Below are 13601 nucleotides of genomic sequence, written 5' to 3'. Positions count from 1 at the left end.
TCTGAAATTCTTTCTTCTGCCTATCCAGTCTATTGTTAAAACTTTCAACAGTATTTTGAAATTTCTTAAGTGAATTTTTCATTTCCAGAAGTTCTGGGGTTTTTTGTTTTTGTTTTGTTTTGTTTTGTTTTTGTTTTTTAAAGGATATTAGTCTCTTCCTTCATTTCTTGGATTACTTTCATGGTTTCATTGTGTTGGTTTTTCAGCCTTCTCTTGGATCTCATTGAACTTACTTGCAGCCCATACTCTGAATTATTTATGTGCCATTTCTGAGTTTTTATTTGGTTAGGGTCTGTTGCTAGAGAGCTAGTGTGACCCTTTGGTGATGTCACAACATTTAGATTTTTCATGGTGCCAGAATTTTTATGTTGGTTTCTTCTCATCTAGAGAGGCTACTAGTTTTTGTTTTTGAATTTATTTTCATTTAAATTGGTTTTCCCCCCTGCACCCCCTGCCCCGTTTCGACCTCTTCTAAGGGTGTAACTATAGAGTAAGTATGTTGGACGGGGTCTTTTGGGTTCGCTTCTATAGCCCTGCGCAATTCTGTCTGGAGGTTTTATATTGGACTGTGCAGTTTGACTTGGAAGCCAGTAGGTGGCACTTATGGGTAAGAGCCAGTTGCCGCACAAGCAGATGGGTATGTACTTGACTTTTATTTACTGTGACGTGCCCTCTGTGTTTCAGGTGATGAGTTGGACAGAGGAGTGCCTGGTGCCTTGAGGTTCCTGTTCAGGTTTGGGAGGGGGGACATAGCTGGGCAGAACTGGATTCCCTAGCTTGCCCATGAGTATCCCAGTGATGAGCTCAAGCACCAACCCTGGTAGGGGTGACTAGGGGGAGCTCCTGGTGAGATGTGCCAAGGTCTCTGCAGGAGTTGAGAGGGCTGCACTGGCTTGGTGGATACCATTTCGACTCTAGATTACAAACATGGTGGCTTCCAGAGCATATCAGTTGGCCTATCCACACTCATTCCTTTTCTCCCCTAAGGGGAAATTTTAATGTTGATGGAAAAACTTGAAGGACATATTTTTATTCATTTTTGAAATTTTATTTTATTTTTAAATATGGGCTAGCTTTTATCTCATTGTGCAGGAACATAGCATGTTGTGTTGGATTTATTGGGGAAGTTAAATTTGAATTGGCTCTGCTATCTATGATTTGATTGAGAGAAAAAGTATAAACAAAGATAGCTGTAAGCTTTACACTCGCAAATAGTTCTCCCTAGTGATTAAAATTAGAGCAGTATTCAAGGGAAAATAAAAAGATAAGTAACTCAATTAAATATGGGAAAATAATCTGAACAGACATTACTCCAAAGAAGATACACAATTGGCCATTAAGTGCCTAAAAAGATTCTCAACGTTATTAGTCAATAAGCAAATGCACACCAAAAACTACAATGAGATACCACCATATCTCATGGACAAAAACAAATACTGGCCAAACTGTTGAGAAATTGGGACTCTAGTACATTATTGGTGGGAATATAAAATCATATAGCCGGCTGGGCATGGTGGCTCATGCTGGTAATCCAAGCACTCTGGGAAGCTGGGGTGGGAGGATTGCTTGAGCCTAGGAGTTCAAGGCCAGCCTGGGTAAGATGGCAAGGCACCATTTCTACAAAAAAAAAAAAAAAAAAAAAAAAAAATCAGAAAAATCACACAACCACTTTGGAAAACAGTCTAGTAGTTCTTCAAAATGTCAAACATAGAGTTACCACATAATGTAGCAATTCCACATACCATATATTTAGCATTCCATAGCAATGCTAGATGTATAATTAAGAGAAATGAAAATACATGTCCACACAATAACTTGTTTTTTTTTTTTTTTTTTTTTTTTTTTTTTCCTGAGATGGAGTCTCACTCTGTCACGCAGGCTGGAGTGCAGTGGCATGATTTCGGCTCACTGCAATCTCCGTCTCCCGGGTTCAAGCAATTCTCCTGCCTCAGCCTCCCAAGTAGCTGGGATTACAGGTGCACACCACCATGCCCGGCTAATTTTTGTATTTTTAGTAGAGATGGAATTTTGCCATGTTGGCCAGGCAGGTCTTGAACTCCTGACCTCGAGTGATCTGCCCGCCTCGGCCTCCCAAAGTCCTGCTGGGATTACAGGAGTGAGCCACTGTGCCTGACCAAGAACTTGTACATGAATGTTCATAACAGCATTATTCATTATGGCCACAAATAATTAATATATTATCAACAAATGATTAACAAAATGTGATATATCTATGCAATGGGATAATATTAGGCAATGAAAAGGAGTGAAGTACTGTTGCATGCTACCACATGAATGAATGTTGAAAACATGCTAACTGAAAAAGCCAAGCATAAAGACCACACGTTTTATGATTCCATTGATATGAAATGTCCAGAATAGGCAAATCTATAGACAGAGAAAGTAGATTAGTGGTTGTTTAGGACTAGAGGAGGTGGAGTGGAGAATGAGGAGTGACTGCTAATAGATGGATACATTTGGGTGACAAAATGTTATAAAATTAGATTGTGGTGATAGTCTCTGAATATACTAAAAACCATTGATTATAAACATTAATTGGGTGAATTCTATGATCTGTGAATTATGTCTCAATAAAGCTGTTTAAAAACTTAAAAGTTAGAGCTGTTAAAACAAGACAAAATAAGGGCATATATTCCAATGTACTAATAGGTGTAATTGAAGTTCAGTGTGTTACTTTTCGTAGCCTCCAGTATAAAGATTTAGCATGGCTCTTTGGCAAGGGTATATGCATATCAGTACAGTGTTCAGATATTAAAAGCCTTTATTGAAGGAAATAAGAGAAAACCTGAATAAATGTGTAAAGATGTGAAGATGCAATATTATAAAGACAACAATTCTCTGTAGATTTCCTAATAATGTAATGAATTCCCAGTCAAAACTCCAGCAGGACTTGGTTATAATGTTATAATGACTAACTCTGAAATTCATAAACAAGAATGTAGGTGTAATAATAGCAATCCGACAAAAAGAGTATTTAATAAAGTAGAGAACTTGCCCCAATTGGCTTACAGGTCTCAGAAAGCCATGATAATGAAAATGGTGTGACTAGTGCAGAGAGAGGCAAATATGTGATGGAACAAAAGAATGCCCAAAAACAGACCTGCGCACATATGGAAAATTGCTGTGTGTAAGAGACAGCAGAATAATCTAGTATGTCAAAGTATCATAATTATGGAATCAACACATGTCAATGAGGAAATCAAGCAAGATGGTAAAACTGGTAACAGCATTTGGAGAACTGAGGAAAGAATAAGTGTTGAAATAAAGTTTGTTATGCACTAAACTGGTTAACCTCCAGCAAAGTAATAAAACCATAATCTTACCACACAGAAATTATTTGCATATCTACCAGATTAAAAAAGCTACAAGTTAACATAATTTTACAGAGTGTAGGTTTTAATAGTAAATAGCAAGCCAAACAAAATATATACCCCCTAGGGAATTAAATGTTCATTGGGTGGGCCTGTTGGACAGTGCTCCAGATGACCTTGAGAGGACACGCAGTCTTCCTTTTGCCTAGTTTCCAAGTTGTTATAACAAGTAGATGAGTTATTTCTTGCTTATTCATGCAGGAAAGAATTAAATGTAGCTCAGACTGTACACAAAATGGATTCTAGATTATACTTGTGTGTTTGCAGTATTATTTTCTCTACTTTATGTATTTGAAGCATTTCTTATTAACAAAATGAGAAAATGCGTTCTTAAAACACTAGACAGTACTTTCAATAAATGAGTTAGGGCTATATCTAAAAAAATCCTGTTTAATAAAAAATTAGTTTGTGGCATGATATGCTTATTGTGATATTAACATAAATCTAGAAATACTATAGAATTTCTGTGACTTCATGTACATGTGTATACAAACATAAAGGACTAGAAGAATCTAAACCTTTATACCTTAGAAAAGAGGAATAAAATGTAACATTATTTTATTAATAATTATTATATTCTGGTAAATTCAAGTCTGTTGTGTCAGGTAAAGATACAATAATTTTAGCTTTTGTTAACAGATTAATTTAGGCACAGTAATATTTTAGCTAGCTGGTTTGAGCACTGAGTGATTCCTGAACTGAGTATCATTAGAACACAAGCAGTTCAGTGTTCTTCCTAAGAAGTGGGAGGGGGAAACTTATAAAGTTTTTAAAGAAGCAAGACAAATAAAATATTTCACTGGAACAAGTGAGAAGTTCCTAGTTAGAGGTGAGTTGGCGGTGTCTGATTGGCTTAGCTTAAGTTTCGTTTTCAATGTTTACATTGAGTTGAGTTTCCATTTGCTTGTATAGGAACCATCTTTGCTGAATGGCCTCCCAATTCATTATTACTATTTTTATTTTTTGAGATAGAGTTTCACTCTTGTCACCCAGGCTGTAGTACAGTAGCACAATCTTGGCTCACTGCAACCTCTGCCTCTCAGGTTCAAGTGATTCTCCTGTCTCAGCCTCCCGAGTAGCTGGGATTACAGGCACCCGCCACCATGCCTGGCTAATTTTTGTATTTTTATTAGAGATAGGGTTTCACCATGTTGGCCAGGCTGTTCTCAAACTCCTGACCTCAAGTAATCTGCCTGCCTCAACCTCCCAAAGTGCTGGGATTATAGGCGTGGGCCACCGTTCCCAGTCCCAATTATTTTAGCACTTTGAAATGTATAATATTTACCTGGCACAACAAATTTATGTTTATATCTAGCGTGTTATGGCATGTCAAATCATTGGGGTAAAAGATGTGGTTTTTTAAAAAACAATCTTGGGAAACATGGCAAAAGGTTAGGGAAAAAAATTACACAGCACTATCTTGTACCATCTATTTAAATTATAAACGAATAAACAAATTACATATTGAAAAGTAAAACACAGGTCTACAAGTATGTTATATAATCTTTGTAGAGGGAAGGTTTTTCTAAGTATGCCCTCAAAATCAGAGATGTTAAAGAAAAGAGTGACAGTTATGACTAATAAGCAAAAACTTCAATATTGGGGAAACTTTTATTAAAGCTAAAGGCAAATGTGAAAAGGGGATATTTTAACAGTACATTTCAGAGACTGTGTGTTTCTAGTACTTGAAAATGAGTCTGTAAGTGAACAGATGGGCAAGCACTCCTGCCAAATGGGTAGATAGCCTTTTCAGTCAGTCACTTCCTCTTTCCCTGCTTGTAAACGGAGCTGATGGTCACTGCCCTTATGGGGGTGGTACTTCTTACTTATGGGAAGTGGTACCTGTATTCTCATAATAACAAGTTTTTGTGATGGAAATAACTTGTCTTCTAGTGACATTTCCCCTTACCTGTGGAGTTTTCTTCCCTCCCACCACCCACACCTAACCAGCCTTATAAGAACAACTTCAATCTTCCCCTACATGATGTGTAAAATTTAGGGAACTTGATATGTCCAAGATAAAAATGAATGTCTAGTCTAAAATATTAGAGTACATTGGAAAGTCTGAACTTCCAAATGGGGAGTGGGGGGAACTCCACTTAATTGAGGGCACTGTACTTATTTATTTATTTATTTATTTATTTATTTATTTATTTATTTTTGAGATGGAGTTTCACTCTTGTCGCCCAGGCTGGAGTGCAATAGTGCGATCTTGGCTCACCGCAACCTCCGCCTCCTAGGTTCAAGCGATTCTCCTGCCTCAGCCTCCCGAGTAGCTGGGATTACAGGCATGCGCCACCAGACCTGGCTAATTTTTGTATGTTTAGTAGAGACGGAGTTTCACCATGTTGGTCAGGCTAGTCTCGAACTCCTGACCTCAGGTGATACACCCGCCTTGGCCTCCCAAAATGCTGAGATTACAGGTGTGAGCCATTGCACCCATTGTACATCTTAGAATCGAAAACAAAACAACACACACACACACACACACACACAACTTCTCTTTTTTAATGACTCTGCCTTTTTTTTAAATGACTCTGGCTCTTCTCTGTGAGATGTGTACTGTTAAGGTGAGTGGAACTAGAAGGAGATGGGCAATTCTACTGTAATACAGGGCAGGACTTACTCTTAAATTCTTTCTGGAAGTCTCCTTCTCTGAGTGGTCCTGCCCCCATGGTGTGTTTGTGAGATATCTTTGGGTCAATAAACTGGCCTAAGATTCTGCAAGGCAGATTGGTCTTCACCTTCTTTATGTTACTTCAGCTTTCTGTGGTATGTATTTAATGGGAAATTAGACAGTTTATTAAAAATAAAGTACCTTACAAAATAAGCACCCTTGCCTTCAGGAATGTATTTTAAGGAAATAATTAGGCAAGTGAGTAAAGGGGCTTATTACAGTAGTTTGTAATGCCAAAACTTTGGGAGTAACCTACATGCCTGAAAATGAGGTACAGGTAACAAATTATCGTATTTCCAGTCAGCAGAATGTTGCAGATGCTATGATAAAGCAACTCTGGATTTATTGAGAAGAAAAAATTCAGAATAATTCCTGTATGTAATCCATGATAACTGTATATGATAACCCATTGTAATACATAGCTTTAATAAAGTTTTATTAAAATATGTGTAGATTTACTTGGGAAAAAAACCTGGAAGGACATATATAAGATACAATCCTATCTTTGGGTGGAGAGCTGTGGAGTAATTTCAGTTAACTTATTTTTTGTGTACTAGAATGAAAAAATAAGGTTATTAGGGCTGTATTTCAGGAATGTTTGACACATACAGTAGATTTTTGTTACTTGATTTTTAAAACTGATAAATATATAAAAATAATTGGAAGACTTGTGTAATTGTACTGATGTAGATTTTTCTCACAGGACAAAGAAATAAAAAACCTCACTCTGCCTTTTTAATTAACAGATCTTCTCACTCAGATATGGCAACAAGCAGCCTTCACTTTGCATCATGTGATACACAACAGGCACCCAGACAGCGTGGAGCATCTACTGTGAACAGGTCAGGAAGGGTCGTGGGCATTCCTGGGGGAAGAGGGGGGAGCAGTCCAACCCTTGAAGGAGTAGAATACTGATATTTGCATAGTGCATTGTGTTTGACAAACCAGTGAGGTCAGGAGACGCCTAGGCAAGTAGAGTGCCCATTTTATAAATCAGAAAAGGAGAAACGGTGGCTGCTCAGGGACTCAGTGAATAGGTGGCACTGTTACATGAAAGCAAAACAAAATTCAACTTTGGGGCACAACTCCGTTTCCAGTCTTTTTTGTCTTTAAATATTTTTGGCAGTTATTTTTATTATAAAATAGTAAATCACACTGCCAGACATTGGGGAAAATGGAGGAAAGGACAAACATCAACCATAATGATGACTACTTGAACACAGAATTTTGGTGTATTTCCTTCCAGTCTTTTTCCTAGGCATGTGCTTCTTGATACAGTTGTAACCATAATAGACTTTTTCATCAGATATTATATTATGATTGTTTCTTTCTTACATTTTTTGCATAATCTTCGTTTAAAAATACATTTTAAGAAGTGTTCATTGTAGAAAATTCAGAGCTATAGAAAGCACAAAGAGAATGAAATATGTATTACTATAATCCTAATTATTTTTGTGTGCATTCTTTTTCTCTTCATATGTAGAGATATTAAATTTTTTTCTTAATTGGGATCATATTAAATATACTGTTCAGTAATCTACTTTTTAAAACTTAATATATCACGATATTTTCCTCTTCCATTAGATATTTTTCTGTGATATCATACTTGGTTAATTGTTGTTCCTTTCCAGATCATTTAGAATTAACAGATTCTCTCTTTGAACATGAAGGTTGTTTTTTGTGAGTTATTAAGGCAGCTCTGTTAAAGCTGTTTTAGTACTTGAGAAAGCACTTTTCATCCATCCTTAGAGGTTTATTAAACTTTTAAGATTATACAGCAGATCCTTAGCAGTTTGGATTTTGCATTTGAAATTTCAGCTCTGCATGTGTTCTTTATACTCATGGGTTTGGTAGTTTGTCTTAGGATTCTACTCACGGAATATACAGAAGAGGTTGCAGAATGGAGATGAAGTTGAAAATAACTTCTAAGTATCTTAAGGCATTTGTTTTCCATATCCTTTTTTACTGTGTGTGTCCCTGCTCATGGAATTTTGTGTTTTCTTCAAAAAGTGCTTTTCCTTCATAGTTATCCTCTAACTCATCCCATGGTTTCCTAAGTAACGACTTTATAATGCTGAGTTTGAAAGCTATAATAAAATAAAAATTACTGAAAGCGATAATAAATAAGGGCATGATATGCATAGTCAGCAACAAGCTGCATCTGTAGACTGGAAGTCTTTAGCATGCACGTAGTCGTTGAAGTGATAAACCACACCTGTATTTCCCAGAGAGCCATACCAAAAGAGAAGAGAATGGAGGAAGGAACCTTTGGGAACACAGAACATTGAAGGATGGCTGAGACAATGACAGTTCAAACAAGAGCTACATAGATGTGTGAGAGAGGGAGACTCTATGAGTTGGTGGCCACAGGACAGGCAAGGGACTTGGGGGAGGGGTGAGTTCTGGAATGCAGTCAGCAGAGCCAGGTGTGGCAAAGAGGTCTTCATGGATACGGGTGAAAAAGTATTCTTTGCATTTCATAGTTAGGTCATTGGACACCTTTAGCTCGTAAGATTTCAGGGAAGTTCAGGCAGGAGTCAGGCTGCAGGGCTAAAGATCAATGGGAGGTGGGGAAGTAGGGAGAGTGAGCATCAGTTCTTTTTTGAAGCTCTTGCCTATGAAAAGAAGGAGTGGGAGAAGGGTGCGTTAGGAGAGAAAGCAAGATTGAGGGAGTTACCTTTCTTGCTGGTTTTACTTTAAATAGAAATGAATGAGGTTTGTGTATATTTCTGAGTTGGGAAGGAGTTAGAGAGGAAGAGGTTAAAGCTACATAAAAGGAAGTGGAGGTGAAATATAAGAAATAATTGAGAAGTGTTTTCATGATAGCACAGGGTGGGCATCCCTAATCCAAAGATCCAAAATACTCCAGTGAACATTTTTTTTTTTTTTTTTTTTTTTTTGAGTGTCACGTGGGTGCTCAAAAAGTTTCAGATTTTGGAGCATTTCAGTTTTGGATTTTCACATTAGGGATGCTCAACCTGTATTCACGTTTTCAGTTTTCATAGTCTTTTTCTTTTTAAAAACTAAATAATAGACATTCTCACTCTGCCTTTTGATTAATAGGTCTTCTAATGCATGTGTCAAAGCAAGCCCTTATAAATGTAATGTGGAGCAGCCTAAAAGGACACTTGCAAAGTGGAGGAAGCTTGGATGTAGACAAGAAATGTGGCTCTTATGGAGTTAGTCTGAACAGAAAATGATAATGCCATACCTCGTATGTTACTCCTTCTGGTACTCCTCACTCCACAAATAGCTATTTGCTTCGTAACACAAAGTTGTGAGGCAGCCATGGAGGGAGTTTGAGTCACTATTTAACAAGTGAGACACGCTGGGTGTCGAGTGACATAGTCAAGTGCCACGGCCAGGCAGTGGTGGCAGTACATCTTGATGCTCCACCTTCTCATTTCTGGGCTGGTGCACGTTTAAGAACCTCATTTGCCTCCTTGCTTATAATCCCTTTCACTTGTTTAGTCTTACAAAGTGTTTTGACAACCATGGTTTCTTTTGATTCTCCCTCCAACCTTGAAAGAGCCAAGAGAGAATCTTTCCACAAATGGATCCTCATATCCAGAGAAGTACATGATCAGCTAAAATGCCTTGTCACTCTGAAATTCTTGGAGTTAGAATTTCCTGCCAGTGTCCTTTCAGGTCACCAAAGTGACAAACTTTAAGACATTTGACAGTTTTGTGTTCATCACTTCAAATCTGTTTAGAAACTAGTTGTTGAAACAACTGTGTTAAGGTCACTTTGAAAAAGTGAGGAAAGACTCGGCACACTGGCCAGAGGTTTGTCATCACTTTACTTTCTCCTCTTACCACATCTCTTCATTGGAGGTGGGAGACATGTTGTTGGCTCATCAAATATGTATTTTTCCATAGGAAACAGGCTGAACACAAGGTTGCTCAATTTGCAGTCTCTAAGTTAAAGTGTGTCTTTTTGATTTACTTGAGAAAGTCATCAAAACAGAACAGGGGTCTAGGGCCTCAGAATTAAAGGAACGGAGAGAAAACCTTTCATAGACTTCTTTATACTTCACTTACCAAGCCTAGATATGTCAGCCCAGTGTGGGTACAGAGTGTTGGTAGCTTTAGTTACCAAATCAAGGTTGGCATTGGGATATCCCAGAATTAAACAGGGAGTTCTGGCTGCTCAGGAGACTGAGTTCCAGAGACTGGTTTAGTGGGATGAGGTGTCCACATGGCTCAATCATGAAGGTTATGGCAAAATGTTGGCCAAGGGCTTGTAAGGGAAGAGGGTGAATCTCCCTTGGATTGGTTAGTGAAGAATTCAGGATAGAGGGAGTTGTTTAATGAGTATGGAGTTTCAGTTTTGCAAGATGAAAAAGTTCTAAAGATTGAAGTGATGAACCACACCTGTTTGTTTCACACAGTGTGAATATACTTAACACCACTGAGCTGTGTGCTTTAAAATGGTTAAGATGATAATTAATTTTATGCTATATATATTTTACCACTTTTTTTTTTTTTTTTTTTTTTTTTTGAGACGGAGTCTCGCGCTGTCGCCTGTGCTGGAGTGCAGTGGCTGGATCTCAGCTCACTGCAAGCCCCGCCTCCCGGGTTTACGCCATTCTCCTGCCGCAGTCTCCCGAGTAGCTGGGACTACAGGCGCCCGCCACCTCGCCCGGCTAGTTTTTTGTATTTTTTAGTAGAGACGGGGTTTCACTGTGTTAGCCAGGATGGTCTCGATCTCCTGACCTCATGATCCGCCCGTCTCGACCTCCCAAAGTGCTGGGATTACAGGCTTGAGCCACTGCGCCCGGCCTATTTTACCACTATTAAGAAAAAGAATGCAGGACAGATTGCCCAGCTGTTATTACATAGAGTTAAGTCTAGCTTTTACCTCCTTTGTGTTAGAAGAGTGCCAGGTGTATTTTCCATGCCATTACCACATCTATACCATTCCCTCTCGGAACAATCCCTCTTAGTTTAACAACGACAAAAACAAAAGCCCTTGACTGAGCTCGGGAAAGCCGAGGCAAGTTTTTGAGAATACATCGCACCTTCTCACTGTACTTATGTTACCCTGTCTTGCTTCTTCCTAATTCATTTAGCCTTCGCCTAATGATCTGGCTTAGTTACTTAACCAGAGTAGTCACCAGTGTTTGCCGAGAAGTCGTTTCAAAATAAGTTATTTTTATTAGAGACATATTGGGCAATGTAAAAGTATTACCATATGTAACAATGCAATACTAAAAAGCAGCTTATTATAATTGTGCTTATTAACAAAAAAAATCAGGATAGGAAGGAGGGGCATTAAGGTATAATAATTTAAATGAATTTATATATCATGCTTTGGTTATATAGACTAAGTGCTTTTTTTAAAAAAAGAACAAAACTCAACTCTTTCTGTTAATTAACAGATCTACTAAAGTAGACATAACTTGAAGCACTGTGGCACCACAGGGGTGGCTCTGGGTCAGAACTCTGCTATTCTGGGGCCTAGACGCAGAGACCCCTGACACCCAAGGCCTCAGTTCTGATGCCATTCTCTGACAAAAGAAACCAAGGCTCCTGGCTGATTCCAGAACCAGGGCCGGGAAAGTACGAGATGAACCTAGAAGATCTTGTGCCAGAAAGTAAAGAATTGCTGGAAAAAAGGAAAGGGCTTGTTGAAAGAACACGGGAGCAACATAAAGGAGCTTCTAATTGCCAAATCTGGGACAATTTGAGAAAGAAAATAAATAATGACTGTAATGAGTTATATAGTCCACAGAATGAATTAATATCGGTGTGTTTATAGTATATAAATAATTGGGTAAACATGTCAGTGGTAGGAGAGAGAGCTCTTCCCTATATTCATTCTGACTGATGTGGAAGAAATGACGGGAACAGAAAATTGCTGTTTGACAAACCACAATGGTAATGGGTACAGACAAGAACACTCAGTGGACACTAAAGTTAGGGGGCAATGTATGTTGTGAAATGGGGTATCTGCAGAGTGTTGAGAACCTCCCCTGAAGATGCTTAGTGACTCCCAAGGGAACAGTAGTAACCTCACATTAGAGACCACCCTAGCTATGCGGTCGTCACCAGAAACAAGCTGTGCATGCAGCTCATAGCCCTGATACCATGCACTGAGAACATGGCATCACTGCTGTGGTTTTCTTGCCCATAATGTCTCTTGTCCAAGTACTAACCAGACGCGACCCTGCTTAGCTTCCGAAATCAGACAAGATCGGGTGTGTTCAGGGTGATATGGCCGTAGGCTCTTGCCCAAAATGTGTAGCCTGAATCTGATCATGAGGAAACATCAGACAGACCGAAGGACAATGCTACAAAATCATTGCCAGCACCCTTCAAAAGTGTTATGTAAGATGTTTTCTAGGGGAACTGGGTATACAAACTCTGTCCTATTTTTCCAACTTTTTGGAAGCCTGAAATCATTTGGAAATGAAAAGAAAAAAAAAAAACTCTGCTTCCCCATTTGAGTCTGAAGGATGAACACACTATTCACATGAGGAGAGAGCAGGCAGTTTTATTCTTTCATAGATGATAATATTTACATCATTCCTTTTAGTGCATTACGTAGTTGCATTTTTACCTTTTATATCTGCATTTTTATCTTTTCTGATGCTCATAACAGCAATGTTAATAACACCTGTTGGGTGGATATTGTCATATCCTCATCCTTTTCATAGCTGAGGAAACAAAGACTTGGAGAGGTTAATGACCTTCTTGGAAGTCTTGCCATCTAACACAGCCCACTGTAGACTATGAGCTTATGGGGTCCCTCCTCTCCCTTGGATAACTAATGAGAAATGGTAACAGGAGTTTCTGTGGTCTGGCTGTCCAGTCACAGTTGCTTCTGGGCTTCTGAACACCACACAGCTGAATTGTAGTAATGCCTGAGACATCTTGCCCTGGAGCTCTTGAGGGCAGGGAGATCTGGAGTCCACAGTTGCAGGGGACTTGGATTTGGATTTGCTTGCAAAAGAACCCTGGATACTTCCACACAAATTAGTAAAAGTCTCTGAAGAGTAAACTTGTCCGCCCATCATTCTGTGCATACAAATTCTAAGTGTTTAGTTCTATCTTTGGAAAAAAGGTTCCTTTTTGGCCTAAGTTGAAATATTGATGCAAGAGTCAGGCCTATGGAGATCAAATTCACAGCTTCGTTATTCACAAAGACTATGTTGGAGGTTGTATTACAGCTTAGATGCATGGAAAAATGGGCTTCTTTTTGACATAGCCCTGAGTGGAATTTCAGCCCTAAATCACAGGCCTCCCTTGTGAGGGTCATGGTTGGGTGGTGGGCGGCAGTAGAGCCTGCCCTACTAGCTCACTGCATTGCTGAGAGAATAGACTTTTCTGCACCCTCTTTCCATGTAAGAAAGGGGCTGGGCCATTTATGCCCCGTGTTTCTTTCCAGCTCACCAATCAGATAATTAATCTGAATTATGAAGAAGGGAGGAGGGAGAGGAAAGTCCAGGAGCGTTCATCTAGTGAAGTCCCTGCTCAGGGAAGTCCGAGGCGTTGGAGATAAGGATGTTCCTTTCCTCAGGGTCCAGGGA

General features: G+C 39.0%; 1 protein-coding gene across 5 annotated transcripts in view; it reads left to right on the top strand.

Moving 5' to 3' along the window:
• The window catches only part of TTC39B (tetratricopeptide repeat domain 39B), a 145020-nt gene that overhangs the window by 74021 nt on the left and 57398 nt on the right, over positions 1-13601 (top strand). For all 5 annotated transcript variants that reach the window (XR_012094794.1, XM_007969198.3, XM_037998375.2 and 2 more), the window contains one exon: positions 6816-6911. Coding sequence is in view for 4 of the 5 variants with exons in the window: in XM_007969198.3 (XP_007967389.1) it covers positions 6816-6911 (96 nt within the window). In the remaining variant the exon portion in view is untranslated. The remainder of the gene's footprint in view (positions 1-6815; positions 6912-13601) is intronic.

Source organism: Chlorocebus sabaeus, chromosome 12, assembly GCF_047675955.1.
Source record: "Chlorocebus sabaeus isolate Y175 chromosome 12, mChlSab1.0.hap1, whole genome shotgun sequence".
Lineage (NCBI taxonomy): Eukaryota > Metazoa > Chordata > Mammalia > Primates > Cercopithecidae > Chlorocebus > Chlorocebus sabaeus.
This window is presented reverse-complemented; position numbering and strand designations above follow the sequence as displayed.